Source organism: Rutidosis leptorrhynchoides, chromosome 6, assembly GCF_046630445.1.
Source record: "Rutidosis leptorrhynchoides isolate AG116_Rl617_1_P2 chromosome 6, CSIRO_AGI_Rlap_v1, whole genome shotgun sequence".
Classification (NCBI taxonomy): Eukaryota; Viridiplantae; Streptophyta; class Magnoliopsida; order Asterales; family Asteraceae; genus Rutidosis; species Rutidosis leptorrhynchoides.
This window is the reverse complement of record NC_092338.1, coordinates 349,756,127-349,773,017: the sequence shown is the minus strand read 5'-3', so window position 1 is coordinate 349,773,017 and position 16,891 is coordinate 349,756,127. Positions and strand designations below refer to the sequence as shown.

The 16,891-nt window shown below is 33.6% G+C and overlaps 1 protein-coding gene across 1 annotated transcript; it reads left to right on the top strand.

Annotated features, from left to right (window-relative positions):
• The first annotated feature begins 7,343 nt into the window (after positions 1-7,343).
• Positions 7,344-16,287, top strand: LOC139851788 (strigolactones hydrolase CXE15-like). Its single transcript, XM_071840959.1, has 2 exons — positions 7,344-8,026; positions 15,984-16,287. Exons 1-2 carry the CDS (start codon positions 7,344-7,346, stop codon positions 16,285-16,287), a joined length of 987 nt encoding a protein of 328 aa, XP_071697060.1.
• The last annotated feature ends 604 nt before the right edge of the window (positions 16,288-16,891 follow it).

Here is a 16,891-nt window from a genome sequence, read left to right as displayed (position 1 = left end):
CTCTCACCCGCAACGAAAGTCTAACGGGGAAGATGATGAGTCAGGGTGCTCTGGATTTGAGAACTCGTTTGATATTCTCCAGGAAATTTGTGACACGGAGAAGCTAGATACACCAATTTCTAAAAACTTTAATTATTGTGGTGGGAGTTTCCATGAGACAATGCAGAGCATTAAAGATACGGGTACAGAAGATCAAAAAGTATTTGTGGGATTCGAGGAGGATATGGTCACAGAGGTAGGGTTGGACTCTCTTTCAGAAGGCCCAGATGAACCAAAAGATATGAATTCTAACATGGCCAAAGTAGTCCAGTAATGGACTCATTTAGCAAATTGGGCCAAAATAGTCCAATAATGTTATCACCAAACGTCAACTATGTTGAGGATAACTCAGTCCATGAAAACCCAGCCCACATTCGTGATAGTAATGCATATGTAAGCCCAGCCCATGTGCCTGAAGAAACTAATAACTCAAAAAAGTGAACTGGACATGTTTCATCATGAGGTAACGTTGGGAAAAATAAGAATATTAATGGGCCAGAAACTAACAACAGAAAAAGGACTTTGGGCCTGAATCTGCACGATTCAATGTTGAAAAAAGGAGGAACCAATCAAATTGGTCAATTCCCAACCCTCGAGCACTATCATTCGACAAATCAAAAAACGGGTGTTGTTGGTCTAGCATTCGAAGATGGAAATCATCCTCGCGATTAATGAATCTAAAGAATGTAGCGCGTAAGGGAAAGCCAAAGTCTGAAGGATTACGTTCCAGGTGCACTTCCTGTGCCAATCTTAGTAATCAGTCACAACCAATTGTGAACAAGAGGGGTAAAGGTAGAGAAGAGGACTGCTCGACGGGGAACAATGCCAAAACATACTCAAACTTAAGCTCGGTCAATTCATGGAATTCATATGGAGTTTACGAATATTGGTGTAAGCTAGGGTTAAAATGGTAGAAGAAGCCTCCTTCTATTCAGTAAGTTTCTCTGTTCTTTTTTTCGATTACTACTGTTTCACTATGAAGATTATCACATACAAAATTAGAAGTTTTGGAAGTGGAAAGGATAGTAAATTCGGGCCGACTAAAAAATTGATTGTGAAAGAAAGACCATCATTTTTAGCAATACAGGAAACCAAATTACATCTTGTTAGTCTTTCGTGGGTTTAAAGGTTGTGGGGTTCGAACGAATGTGACTTTATTCAAAAGGAAATGATTGGAAAATCGGGCTGGCAACTATTGGTTTGGGATACTAATCTATTTGAGGCTGAAGATGTGTTGATTTCAGATTGTGTTCTTGGGATTAAAGGTAAGTGGAAGTTAATAGGGGCTAGGTTAAATGTTATTAATATCTAAGGTCCCCGTGATAATGCTAAGAAACAAGCGTAATGGGATTCGTTGACAAAGATATTAAAGGATGATTGTGATGCGGAATGGGTCTTATGTAGGGATTTTAACGAGGTTAGGAATCAAGATGAACGACTTAATAGTGTCTATGATGAGAGTAGGGCAAGAAGATTTAATAATTTTATTATAGACAACAATTTGATCTATATACCAATTGGGGGAAGAATCTTCACACGAGTTAGCGATGACGGAACAAAATTTAGTAAACTAGATCGTTACCTTTTATCCGAGAAATTTTGTATGTCATGGGGTGGAATCACAGTTGTACCTTTAGATAGAATGACTTTGGACTACTGACCTTTGCTATTAAAGAATGAAGAAAAAAATTAGGCCAAAACCCTTCAAAGTATTCGACGCATGGTTAGATGATCCGGGTATAGTTAAAATTGTCACAAACGCGTGCAATAAAGCAACTTATTCAGGCTCCCGTATGGATTGTATGTTCATGTTCAAATTAAAAATGTTCAAAAACGCACTTAGATCATGGAGTAAGGAAACGTTTGGCAAGCTTGATGAAGAAATAAAATCGTGTAAAAGTAAGTCCATGTTCTTAGAACTAAAAGCTGAAAATAGATCCTTAGAACCTGGGAATTGGAAGCTTGGAAAGAAAATAGGAATATGTGGTTAGAAAAGGAAAAAATAAAAACATCTATGTTAAAACAAAAAACCCATGTGCGGTGGTCTCTTGAAGGTGATGAAAACGCCAAGTTTTTTCAATCGATAATAAAAAAACTACTACAACATATGTAACATCCGAGGGCTCACTATTAATGGTTATTGGAAGGAAAATCCAATAGACATTAAGAATGAAGTTTTTAACCATTACGGTAACATCTTCCAAGAACTGAACTTCGTGAGACCATCACTTGAGGACTTGTATAACCCCACGATATCAACGGATGAAGCAGCAGCTCTAGAAAGTCAAATTCTAGAATCTAAAATTTTGAGGCGATAAATGAATGTGGTAGTACGAAAGCGTCAGTGTCGGACAGGTTTAACTTGCGATTCTTAAAAAAAAAAAATTGGGACACTATAAATGTTAATCAAGTGGAAGCAATAAAGTAGTTTTGGGAAACGGGAGACATTTCAAGAGGGTGTAATGCATCATTTGTTACTCTAGTTCCAAAAAAAGAGGATCTTATAGGGTTGTGTGATTTTCGTCCAATAAGTTTGATTAGAAGTTATTACAAAATCGTGTCAAAAATCCTTTCAAATAGGCTACAGATTGTTCTTCCTAAGTTAGTTGGTTCCGAGCAAAGCACATTTTTAAAGAATCATTTTATCCTCGACGGTGTCTTAATTGCGAACGAAACCATTGAATTTCTCAAACACAATCGAAAAAAATGCATAGTTTTTAAAGTAGATTTCGAAAAAGTGTTCGATAGTCTTAATTGGAATTTTCTAATGGAAGTAATGGAGAGCATGGGCTTCGGGGTTAAATGGAGGAAATGGATATTATCATGTCTAACTTCGGCCTCTATTTCCGTATTAGTAAACGGCTCACCAATAAAAGAGTTTTCATTTGGTAGGGGCGTTCGTCAAGGGGACCCGTTATCCCCTTTTCTTTTCATTCTCGCTGCCGAAGGTTTAAATCTTCTTGCAAAGGCGGCTACGGAAAAAGGTCTATTTAAAGGAATTGAAGTCGAGAATGATAAAGTGTTGATTTCACATCTACAATATGCGGATGACACTATTTTTCGGGGAATAGAGTCAAATCAATGCCTTCAATTTGCAAAATTTGCTAAAATACTTTAAACTCGCTTCGGGTCTAAAAGTAAATTTCCAAAAAAGTTGTGTTTATGGTGTAGGAGTGAATCATTCGAAGACTTGTACGATTGCAAGGCATATGGGATGTCAAGTAGGAAAATTTTCCTTCATTTATCTCCGGACCCCTATTGTGCGAAAATGAATAAGATAAAGATTGGTGCCCGGTAATTGACAAAGTCACCAAAAGATTATCGAGTTGGAAAATGAGATCGTTGTCATTTGGGGGAATAGTCCTAATTAAATCGGTTCTTTCTAGTTTACCGTTGTACTATTTCTCACTCATTCGTACTCCGCCTTGTGGGTTAAAAATATTTGAGAGTGTGAGGAGATCATTTTTTTGGGGCGGAACGGGTTCGGGTTCAAAAATTTCGTGGGTTAAATGGAAAGACGCTATTAATGACTATAGGAACGGGGGACTTAATATTGGTTCGTTAAAAAGTAAAAACCTTGCACTTTTGGGAAAGTGGTGGTTGAGGTTCAAAATCGAAACCGATTCACTTTGGACAAAAGTTATACGATGCAGATTCTGAGCCCATTTGGAGCTGGTCCAGATTGCCTTCGAGTCGCACACTAGATGAGTTCATCAATTTAAAAAACTTGTTGTCTTCTTTTTCATTCAACAGCGATAACCGAGACACTTGGAAGTAGAACTTGTCTTATAATGGTGTATTCGCTCTTAAGAAGCTTTCGCAAATGATCGAGGAACAACTTCTTTTCAATTACTCCTCGCAACAGGAAACCATTCGAAATAATTTTCTTCCGAAAAAATTCGAGATCTTTATTTGGAGGGTTCTAAAAAAAGGATACCGACAAGGATCGAACTCGACCAGAGAAACATATATTTACATAGCGTTCGGTGCCCGTTATGCGTTGATGATACAGAAACGGTGGGTCACTCGTTGATTTTTTGCAAACACGCAACAGAATTGTGGGATTGGGTCTTTAAGTGGTGAAACTCTGGGAATTTTACAACTGATATGGCCGAAATGGACGGTTTTATTTGTGCGGTGTCGTTAGGTCGCAACACGTCAGAATCAACCACCAAGAGGGGGTACTGTTTTAAATTTATATTTAGCGGGGCCTAAATCGTACTACTCCTTATTATGAGTAAGGGAAGTATGACCTAGAGTCGTATCTTTAAGATATCAGTAGAATCGAACCTATATTAAAGCCTAAGATAGTTATAAAGGAGTAGTGGTTACCTAATTTTTGGGATTTTCTAATTTATAAGACAGATAAAGTAAATGCGATAAAATTCATAATTCAGATAAGGTTAAAGCAAGTGCATACTATGATTTCATCAGTTATTCTGCTGAGATTATGGAATGTTGGCTCATGAATAGGCAGAGGCCTTGTATTCATTATATTGGTCCTAAACGCCCCTGTCGTAAGACATGTCACTGGGTAATGCGATAGGCTTGATGATTCTGAATAGACAGCAACGTCCGTTACCCCCGACGCCCGTGCAGTCTGACTACATTCATACACGTTCAGACGGCTCATCCAATTGAGCGACTCGGTTGGGTGACGTATTAACATTCCACAAAGGTCTAAAGTTTCTTAAGCATAATAGAATACAGGGTTTACCATATCTGAGAGACGTGATGTGTTTCAATGCTTTCGTTAATGATTGGTTTTAACAGATAATTAGGCCTTAAAAGGGTTCAACCATAAAGAACACCATGACCAAGTCAGGTTGACTTTCATGAACACGTTCGGTTATCCTAACGGTTCAATTCTTTATGTGTCTAAACAAACAGTTCCTTAATTAACTAAGAATCCCTCAAGCGGGGTGCAATGCTTGAGACCGCGTTATGATGCAGTGTACTAATCAACACTGACCGGGTTCCATGGCCTTACTTAGCAGAGGTACAGCTTACAACAACCGCTGTGCTTCAGCATGCACGTACGAAGTTTATATGCTTGGTGACTATACTAACATGGTTTAGGACCGACAATGTACTAAGAGTCTAGTCAGATGTTTCACTACGAAAGAGTCCTCAGTCGGAATCCAAAGCTTGATAGACTTACTACAACCGGTGTGCCTCAGTCGATCTTACGTTGTATCTGATACACTTCTCTTACCAAGGGGTGACACAGATAGTGTACTCTGAATCGGGGTTCGCGACTTCCTAATAACAGAGCCAATAACTACGTTCTATTAGTTGGAAAAGCGATTGAGTTTAAAGCATAATCGGAAAGCATCTCAACAACATACACAAACCATAACATTATTTCGGCATTATAACTGCTTACATCATAGCATACACTAAAGATAACTATTCGCTAATCATGGTAATAATATCACAGAACATAATGATAGAAGACATTATATAAAGATAAAGGATAGAAGTACCAGTAGATTAAACGAGTTTCGAATACAAAAGTGACAACTTTAAACTCCAGACCGCTCCTAATACAATCTTCGGCGTTCTTCTCCGGGTACTAGGTTTCCCGCACGGAGTCGAAGACCTTGAAAGTATGACTAATATTGTACAAGAGAGAGAAAGAAGTGAATTGAAGTATGTGTTGGAATGAATGGCAAAGACCCTTTAAATAAGCATAGAATTTCCCTGCAAACGGCTGACAGGCCGTTTGGCAGGCCGTTTGCAGGAGCCGTTTGCCAAGCCAAGCCGTTTGCAAGGGCTGTTTATCCTGGCGTTTGGCAGGCCGTTTGTGAGCTAGGCAAGCCGTTTGGCAGGCCTTTTGGCTTGCCTGGTCAGCTGAAATTCCTGGATCGTAACTTGATTTCTTGTCTTTCACCGTTTTCGCTCTAGAATCTTCGTTTTAGCTCCGATTCTCTTGATTCTTTTTGCACCGTCTTCGTAATTACTTGTTTTTCAATTCTAACGGACGAAGTGGGTATTTAACCGATAAAGTTGAATCTTTCTTGTTTTTGGGCCTTAATACCGGGGTGAAAACGTGACTTTTTAGCCGATATCAACAACTTTCAATTTGATCGAGCTTCTCACAAGCAATGGGAGTCATAACATGCCGAGCTTTGGAAGTAAAATTTGGCAAGCAACGATTTGGGTATGTGCTTATTATTTTTGAAAAAATCGAAACAGCATGGTTTCAATGGCAAATGTTGGAATGACCCGGTTGGTTTGAATGAAGTCCAAATCAAGTCATTTGAATGGATTTCGGCTAGATCGAGAGGAAAGAAACTTGAATGGCTCACTTGGCCTTTCAATCCAAGGTCATATCTTAGTATGACCCTCGCCCGGAATGTGAGCAAATATATTGTATTTTTCGTGTTTGATTAGTCTAGTTTGTGTTCATTTAGTTTGGATGTTTTCTTTGCATATTAAAAATAGTGTACTTCGTGTTTAGCCTTGTATTGTATGGGGTGTTCATTCGTCCATGATCACCCTTAACATTGTAATATTCTTCGTGGTAATAAAGTTTGCTTTTCAAAAAATATTCAGCTTCTAATTCTCTTAATTAACGGTATGTTGTTTTTTGAAAAAATCAAAAAAAAAAAAAAAAAAAAAAGAAGCAAACAAACAAATTAGCTATTTACGAATCATATATCATGTCTGTTTGATGCATGTTTTTCTATCTATAATAATATATATAAAACTCTAAAATGATGATGTCATCATTAAGCTAATTACTCTTTACTTTTTATAATGATAATGTCATAATTATATATTAAATTTAATTAAAAAACTAATACAAAATCTTTTATAAAAGGAAATATTAATCTCTTCCAAATTGTAATTATATTTTTCTAAGAAAATTTAAAAGGTATTTATTATTATTAATAATAATTATTATTATTAAAAATATAAATATAAATACTCAACTTTTAGCGAACTTTATGTTTGTAAAATCAACGACAAGTTTCTTAGTCGGAATCCGTGGTTCCACGGGGAAATAAACTAAATGACTTTTACATTTACATTCACTTAATACCTAAAACATATCATTTTTCGTTTAAACAAACCCGTGTTTCCACGGGTCATTTCACTAATTGTTAATTATTTGGCTTTATCTGTCCACGATCATAGTTTCATACTTTGTGTCCATAGCAGACAACAAAATTACTCCTAATATTTTAGTGAATTGACCAAAAACACCTTTCATAATTAACCATGTTCCGCTTCTATTAATACCCCTTTAATCCTTGTAACTGAATCATATCATCATATCCTTAATAACTCACAATTAAATGAGTTATCTACCTTATGTTGTAGAAGACTGTCAAGGCGTTATTCAAATCTTTAGTGACGGTTCCATTCACCGTCAAGAAAACATTGACTTATCTCGTTTTCAAGTCATAGACGACGGTTCAGTCGTCTGGAAAGATCATTGTTATGACAAACATCTTAACCTCAAACTCCGTCTCTACAAACCTAAATCCGCCACCAAAAAACTTCCAATTGTTTACTTTCTCCATGGTGGTGGATTTTGTAATGCGTCATTTACATGGCCAAATTGTCACAATTTGTGCCTTAGAATTGCGTCTGCACTTAGTGTCATTCTGGTGGTGCCTGATCATCGTCTTGCACCCGAGCATAGGCTCCCGGCTGCATTTGATGACTCACTTACTGCTCTTAAGTGGCTTCAAGAGATGGTTATAAGCCATAAAAGTGATCAATTAGTAAATCGTATGATGGGAATTGGTGATATCTTTGACTATTTTGACTTTGACAATTTTTTCATAATTGGAGACTCTAGTGGTGGGACCATAGCACACCACCTAGCCGTGCAACAGGGACCCGGCTCGCCTGTGCTAACGCCTATTAAGATACGAGGGTACGTGATGTTAGCCCCATTTTTTGGTGGACAAGAGAGGATGAAGTCTGAGGTGGAAGGAACGGATGAGTGGTTAACTGTGGAAACTATGGACATGTAAGTACAAGTTTCAGAACTTTTTTTTAAGTGTCGCTAAAATATTTGCAATTTTATTTTTAATATCGAAAACCTTTTTCCAGTTTGGTACATAGCAAACCTCATTATTGGTCCTTTAAATAATGTTTAAAATTTGGCGTAGCTTCATGGGCTAGTATAGGAATCTTTGCTTATTTTATCTTAAAATTCATAAACTTATACGGAGTATCAAGTAAATTTGAAAATTTAAAAGAGTTACAATTAATATATATTCTGACAGTCTGATTAAATAAATTTTACGATCTATCTAAACTGCGTATTGAACTAATAAAAACCGGATTAAATCCTACCAATATTAAACAAACACTAATCACGACAATTAACCTGAGTTGTTATGTCTGATTACTTTATCCAATATTTTTTAAATTTAGTGCTATCTCTATATCTCTATATATAGTATATAGTATATAATTAAATTATACATTATTTATGCATAATTTACGAAATATAAATTCAATAACTAGTTTTTTGGCCCGCGCTTTCGCTGCGGGTTGGTTTCGAAAAAAAAAAGTACTGTAGCTACAGTAGCAGCTACAGTAGCGGGTATTCGGGTCGAGTTGGTGGAGCGGGTCAGGGGATCCGGATGGTATTGGGTTAGTGGTTTGGGGGGTGTTGGCAAACCATGTTTTAAAAAGAAAAAAAAGAAAGAAAAAGTTACTATTAACGCATGGTGTCAACCGATAATAGGTTGACAACATTTACCACAATTAAATATATGTATAATGTAATAATTTTTCATATTTTAATACAATATTCATATTAACTTTCAACTATGGGGGATGATTCTCACACACACTTTTTTGATCCTCACACACCAATTAAGTATTATTAGAAGAGTAAAGGTTAAAATAGGTGTGTGAGGATCAAAAAAGTGTGTGTGAGAATCATCCCCCTTCAACTATGCCCAATATTTTTCAATTTAATATGTTAATATTTAATTCATTATTTATTATTGGTCAAGTAAATAATGTTTTAAACTACATGTAGACGAAGATCTATGGTGGCTAGTATGGGAATCTTTTAAGTTATGTCTTCCATGTTATATAAATACATTAACATTTTATAGGAGTAGCACATTAATATTTTAATAGCACTAAATTATGATAATTAAACAACTACAATGAATCAATGATAAGCGTAAACTTACTAGCGTACAGAATTATGTTTAAACATACTATTATAATATACTCCGTAAACCCTCAACCCTAAACTCTAAACTCTAAACCGCTCGTGTTAAAATATTCAATCTAAACCCTAATTTCTAAACCCTAAACCCTAATTTCTAAACCCAGACCCTAATTTCTAAACTCTAATAGCTAAACCCTAATTTTTAACCCCCTAATTTCTAAACCCTAATTACTAAACTCTAATTTTTAACCCCTAAAAAAACTCAGAATCAAAACATTCAATGTATTGAATGTTTTCATTTTTTTTTTCTTCGAGCGTTTTACCGCCAAAATAATAACATTCATCACAAAATGTATTTTTTAAATGTTCATATATATTTTCATGTGATCTTGATGCCTGAGAAAAAAAATTCGAAAAAAACGAAAAAAAATTACTTTCCCCCCACTTCCCCCCAAAAAAGTGCTCCCCTCTTGATTATTTCTCTCTATATATATACTAGATTTTTTGAGCTCGTGCGTTACACGGGTATGTAAAAGTCCGTGCAAAAAATGTAATTTGCAGTTCATATTGACATGTAATAGCGATACCATAAAAATAGAAAAAATATAAAAATTATTTAAGAGCTCGTGGTATAAAAAAATTATATACTACATAATATTTAGAGAAAATATGAGTACAATGAAAATTTGAAATGGAACGTAACGTTAGTAAAGTCTAAGTTATATTATTTTATAATTATTAAATACAATTATTTTTTGAATAAAAATGTAACCTGCGAGTTTAATTTCCGAAAAGTTTGCATCGAAACTCCGTGTCAAATAAAATTTATTGCGTTTAGTTCATAAAATTATTTCAAGTTGAACGGTGATGGCGATAGAATCTAACTCGCGGCCAAAAAAAAGATAAATCCATTAAAAATAATTAATTTTTTTTATTATACATCAAAAGTCAAATTATGAATTTATAAACCCCTTAAAATAGGCATCACATATGCGTACACTTATATGTCCAAATTGGATATTAATATACACACCGTATTTAATTATTTGCATCATTACTTTTAATTATATCCAATTTGAGAAATTTAAGGAGGTTAATTAGATAATAAATTCTATTGTTATCGGTTATATATTTTTTTATATAAAAACGTATGTATTATAAACTAAGTAAATATGTGGCTAGAAATCGTTTTCACCAAATATATATAGTAAAGCTATATCTATATGTGTATATTAAATTATAATGAATAATTAATTCAATTTAAAAAGAAAATGACACATAAAAACTTTTTTGATATATATATATATATATATATATATATATATATATATATATATATATATATATATATATATATATATATATATAGGCAGGTTCAAACGAGAACTACAAAAAGAGCAAGAACTGAAAAAATTTTTTAATTTCATAAACTTTATGCAGGTAAATGCAAAAAATTTCATGTGAATGTTAATTAATGCTCATATTATTAACAAACATATGTTCATTACCACAAATTACATGTTTCTTTAAAAGTAAACGTGTGTGTATATATATATATATATATATATATATATATATATATATATATATATATATATATATATATATATATATATATATATATATATATATATATATATATATGGGCATGATCAATGGGAAGTAACCAATCGGGGGGAATTGGGGGGAAACAAAACTTTTTTTTTTTGTTTTTTTGGAATTTTTTTTCCGGCATCAAGATCACACGAAAATATGAACATTTTGAAAAGACACTTCGTGATGAATGTTATTATTTAGGCGGAAAAACGATCGACAAAAATAACATTCAAGATAATATTGTTCGTGAAGAATGTGAACGTTTTTTTCTTATGTTTTGTGAAGTAAAATTTAGCCCGATTTAGATTTTAGGGTTTAGGGTTTATGGAATAAACCCAAAACACCAAACCCTAAACCCTAAACTTTAAACCGTTCGTGTTAAAAACTCAATCTAAATCCTAAATCTAAACCCTAAACCTTAAATTTCTAAACCCTAATATCTAAACCCTATAAACCCTAATATCTAAAACATTAACATACGCTCGAAAAACACGATAATTGTTGTATAATATTCTTCGAGCGTTTTTCAGCCAAAATAAAAATATTTATCACAAAGTGTCTTTATTAAATGTTCATATTTTCATCCAATCTATAATGTTCGTGAACAAAGTTTTTTCAAAAAACGATAGAAAAAAAATTTGCTTTCCCTCGCTTCCCCCGATTGGTTACTTCCCCCTTGATCCTAGCACTATATATATATATATATATATATATATATATATATATATATATATATATATATATATATATATATATATAAAGCTGAATGTATGGGCTGCACTAAAGGGTTGCAGGCACCCATAACATTCAAAGCTAACCACACACAATTATGTTACTACATGAATTAACCAATGAGCCTATACACATTCAGAAAACAAGCCCCGCATGAACTATAAACAAGTGTGTATCTAGTGACCAAGCCTCTCGGCTGAATGTACCCCACTCTACCCAAGATCAAAGACGATGTTCGGGTCCAACAACCGCTGCTGCCAATCGATCAATTTGAACTTCAACCGATTATTGACCCATTCAAACGTCTTCACTTGAATATCGCTAACTATCTTAGGGGATGCCCACGAATATTTATGAAAAACTTTTTGATTTCTGTTCTTCCAGATATGGTATCCCGTAACCCATGCAACTAGGGATGGCACCCGCGGGTCGTGGGCGCGGATCCACTACATCCATCACCCGCACCCGCGGATTTTTTGAGGATCCATTAGCCCGCGGATCTTGGTTACCGGATTTATTTTTAGATCCATGCCCGTACCCACAGATATTTGCGGGTCGCGGGTTTACCCGCGGATCTTATTCTTGAAGTATATTTGTAATTAAAGTATTCAAAAAACAAAAATAAATATCATTATGTAATTTAAAATGACATGAAAAAGATCATCTAATTATATACCCATGTTTATGATATAATACAATGAGAAAACGTATACTAATTATACTTTTTTTGCTAATATATGTGAAGTTAATATGTTTAACAGTAATAATCAAAATTTAGTAGCCAAAACTAATCATAAAGTAGGTTGACGAATTACTAAAGTGATAGGTAAAAATTAGATCTATTAAGATAGTCTAATAAACGACACAATCAACAACATGCTGTGATTATATAATACATGTGATGTGTAGTTGTGAGATGCTCTAGTTACTAAAAAGTTCGATACCACAATGATATGAGGAATGTAAAAACTTATACAGAGTAAATTATTATCTATTGTCCATTTATTCAAGGTGGTGTTTTTCACATTTAGAATGGGTATATCCGCGGATTATTCAAACGGGTATTACGGATTTTCGGATCGGATTTTACCCACAACGGATCTATTACATCCATCACCCACCCGCGACCCGTCAGCGGGTACAAGATTACATCAATCGCCCACTCGCGGGTAAAATTTTTTGATTTTATCCGCCCATCACGGGTGCGGGTACCCGCGGATCTCGGATTTTTTTAGATCCATTGCCATATCTACATGCAACCGCTTGCCAAATCTCATTAGTCAACCTTGAAGACCCCCCATCTCCCGAGAACAAATTAGCAATACTCGCATCCTGAGGAAAAATAGGACCCCACCATCTATATACCCCTTTCCAGATTTCTGTAGCACACTTACACAAGAGTATGGCATGCTCAACAGACTCTGAAGCGTCGTTACATAAGGGGCATAAAACAGACTCAAGATCAACACCCCGTTTATCTAGTTCTATCCTTACCAGAATACACCACTTTAGAACCCGCCAAATAAATAATCCCACCTTTTGTGGAATTAGTTTGTTGCGCATTGTACCAGAATTATAACCGTAACCAGCCAAGAGTAGTTCATCTATACTTTTGGCCATCACCTTCGTCTTATAAACCCCACTGTCATCCAACTTATAAACCCAAGACCTAGCCCCACGATCAAGCCCCGTAAACCCATGGATCATTGATATTAAATCTTCAAGCTCACCCACTAATCTGCCCCTGATGTATCTCTTCCAATGCCACGAAAAAACCCAGGACCTATTTTCACATGATACTCTATCTTTCACCGACACGTTTTGATTAACCTCCAAGCGAAATAATCTAGGAAATCTATCTTCTAACCACAAATTACATGTTAAATTGTTAATTATATGAAATGTTCACATATATCAAAAACAAATACACACATGTGAACGAGAAACTATATATTTAATTATATAGGTAAAATATAGGTGTTTTTAACTAATTTATGTTCATTCTTACCCTCCATCAACATTTGTGGGTGATTCAATCTACTCACATGTAAAAATCTTTGTAAATTAAAAGTTCTCGCAGTTGTCGCCCTTTGTGTCTTCCGTGTGAACTTATAACTACACACACACACACACACACACACACACACACACACACACACACACACACACACATATATATATATATATATATATATATATATATATATATATATATATATATATATATATATATGGGCAGGATCAATGGGGAAGTAACCAATCGGGGGGTAAGCTGGGGGAAGCAAATTTTTTTTTTTCGTTTTTTTGGAAAAAAAATTTCCAGCATCAAGATTACACGAAAATATGAACATTTATAAAAGACACTCCGTGATGAATGTTATTATTTAGGCGGAAAAATGATGGACAAAAATAACATTCAAGATAATATTGTTCGTGAAGAATGTGAACGTTTTTTTCATGTTTTGTGAAGTAAAATTTAGCCCGATTTAAAGTTTAGGGTTTAGGGTTTGGTGTTTTGGGTTTATTCCATAAACTCAAAACACCAAACCCTAAACCCTAAACCGTTCGTGTTAAAAACTCAATCTAAATCCTAAATCTAAACACTAAACCCTAAATTTCTAATACCTAATATCTAAACCCTATAAACCCTAATATCTAAACCCTAATATCTAAAACATCAATATACGCTCGAAAAATACGATAATTGTTATATATTACTTCTTCGAGCGTTTTTCAGCCAAAATAAAAACATTTATTACAAAGTGTCTTTATTAAATGATCATATTTTCATCCAATCTATAATGTTCGTGAACAAAGTTTTTTCAAAATAAGAAAAAAAAATTGCTTCCCCTCGCTTCCCCCCGGTTAGTTACTTCCCCATTAGTCCTACCACTATATATATATATATATATATCGTGAAGGAATCCAGAGAGAACTAAGGGTAGTAGAGAACACATAGAACCCACAGATTGAGCTTAACTTGCACACAGATTGGCTCAATCCACACACAGATTGAGCTCAATCTGCACATATATTGAGTCAATCTGCACCACAGATTGAGTTTATTAGTGTGTAATTCTCTAAGTTCTCTCATACATTTGGTTCTCTCTGGATCCATATATATGTGTGTGTGTGTGTGTGTGTGTGTGGGGGGGGGGTGGGAAGGTTCAAACGAGAACCACAAGAATGACGAGAACTGCGAACTTTTTAATTACATGGTTTCTACGCATTTATATTCAACAAATTACATATAAATGTTTTTTAATGCTCATATTATGGTTAAACAAATGTTCACAATCACAAATTACATGTTCACTTGTGAATTATATGAAATGTTCGAGTGTTCACAAACACATCTGCACAAGTGAGAAATTATATATTTGATTATATAGTTAGATTATACGTTTTTGAAACTATTTTTTATTCAATTTTACTCTCCGTCAATATTAATATGTGATTCAAGTTACTCAAATGTAAAAATTCTTGTAATTTAATGGTTCTCGCAGTTCTCGCTCTTTTTTTATTCTCGTTTGAACTTTTGACTATATATATATATATATATATATATATATATATATATATATATATATATATATATATATATATATATATATATATATATATATATATATATATATATAATTTAGAGATTATTAACACGGATAAATTCTAAAACGAAAACTAAATAAAGAAGGTGTATACTTTTTTAATTACGTTGTGTTTTTAAGTTTAATTATGTTGTGTTTCTAAATTTAATTATAAAGAAAATGAAGAGAAAAGTAGATGATGGCAAGGAAAATAAATGTAATCCTTATAATTTTAAAGAAAAGATTGAAAAAAAAATTAACTAAATTCTCTCATTTCCTTTCTTTTCTCTCTACATAAAATCTCAAGAACACCATTCTTTTTTTGTTTCTTTTTTCCGAAAGGGATGTATATTTAATAAAATAAACGAAACAAACTAGTAAGAAGTTAATCAATACATGAGACCACACACAAACAAACATACATACGAAAACTCGAACGAACCTAATACGAAAACAATCTAAGAAGTCCTCAAACTCCTATCCGTTTACTTTTCTTTTCCTTTTTTTTGAATAAAATCAAATTCGGTTACAGAGTCTAAGGGTGTCACTAAGGGGTTAGAACATGCCCAAAAAAAAAAAAAAAAAAAAAAAAAAATTGTACATTAATAAGAATCAATCACATTTAAAAAAATAATCATGTACCACTATTTTTACATTAATTTAATTCTTAATGACATAGATTGTCACTAGAAAAATTCTATAAAGAAAAAAATACTTATGTACATTGTTGGAATCCAGATTAAAAATAGAAACATATTATGTTGACTATATTTAGTATTTTTTTATTTGACAAATATTATGCTGCCTTTTTACTAATTATTTTTTAGTTATATATGTTGAATTATTGATTTTGTTTCATTCTCAAATTTTGACAGCCTATGGAAAATGTCACTACCGATTGGAAAGTCGCGGGATCATCCATTTGCAAACCCATTTGGACCCATGAGTCCGAGTCTTGAGCTACTTGAGCTTGACCCGATACTTATAATTGTTTCTAAGGATGAAACTATGAAAGATAGAGTGAAATTCTACGCGGAAAAACTACAAGAGTATGGAAAAGTGGTACGTTACAGTGAATTCGATGGCGAACATGGTTTTTACAGAAATGACCCTTATTCAGATGTTTCAAACTCCCTTTTGAATTTAATCAAGGAATTTATGGTCCAATATTCTAGCTAGTTAATACTTTCATTGTCCCAAAAACGTCATTTCCAATAATTTTTGTTGAATTTAAGATATATTCTAATAAAATTGTAAGATTACACTTATAATAAAAGTACGTTTGAATGAATTTAATTAAGAAATATATAATGCAGAATTTAATGATTTTTGATAGTTATTTATTTGTAAGCGAAAACTATATATATATATATATATAGTTTATATATATATATATATATATATATATATATATATAGGGTGAGGATCCATGGAGAACTCATGGAACTCGTGCAGATTCACTAAATCTGCGTGCAGATTCACTAAATCTGCGTGCAGATTCACATATTTTTTTATTTTTTTTTGCAGATTTTTTTTTCTGTTCAGATTTTTTTTTGCAGATTCAGTCAATCTGCGTGCAGATTGACGATTTTTTCCATTTTTTTTTTTTTTTTACAGATCGACTTTTTTTCAGTTTTTTTATGCAGATTGAGTCAATCTGCGTGCAGATTGAGTCAATCTGCGTGCAGATTGAGTCAATCTGCGTTTTTTTTTTGCAGTTTTTTTTTTTTGCAGATCGACTTTTTTCTGTGCAAATTTGAATTTTTTTTTTGCAGATTGAGTC

What these genes read in the sequence shown, in the direction of transcription:
- LOC139851788 (XM_071840959.1), top strand. Translation starts at nt 7,344, where the DNA reads ATGAGTTATCTACCTTATGTTGTAGAAGACTGTCAAGGCGTTATTCAA. An exon ending in ACTGTGGAAACTATGGACAT is followed by an intron (nt 8,027 to 15,983) that starts GTAAGTACAAGT and finishes AAATTTTGACAG; the next exon opens with CCTATGGAAAATGTCACTAC.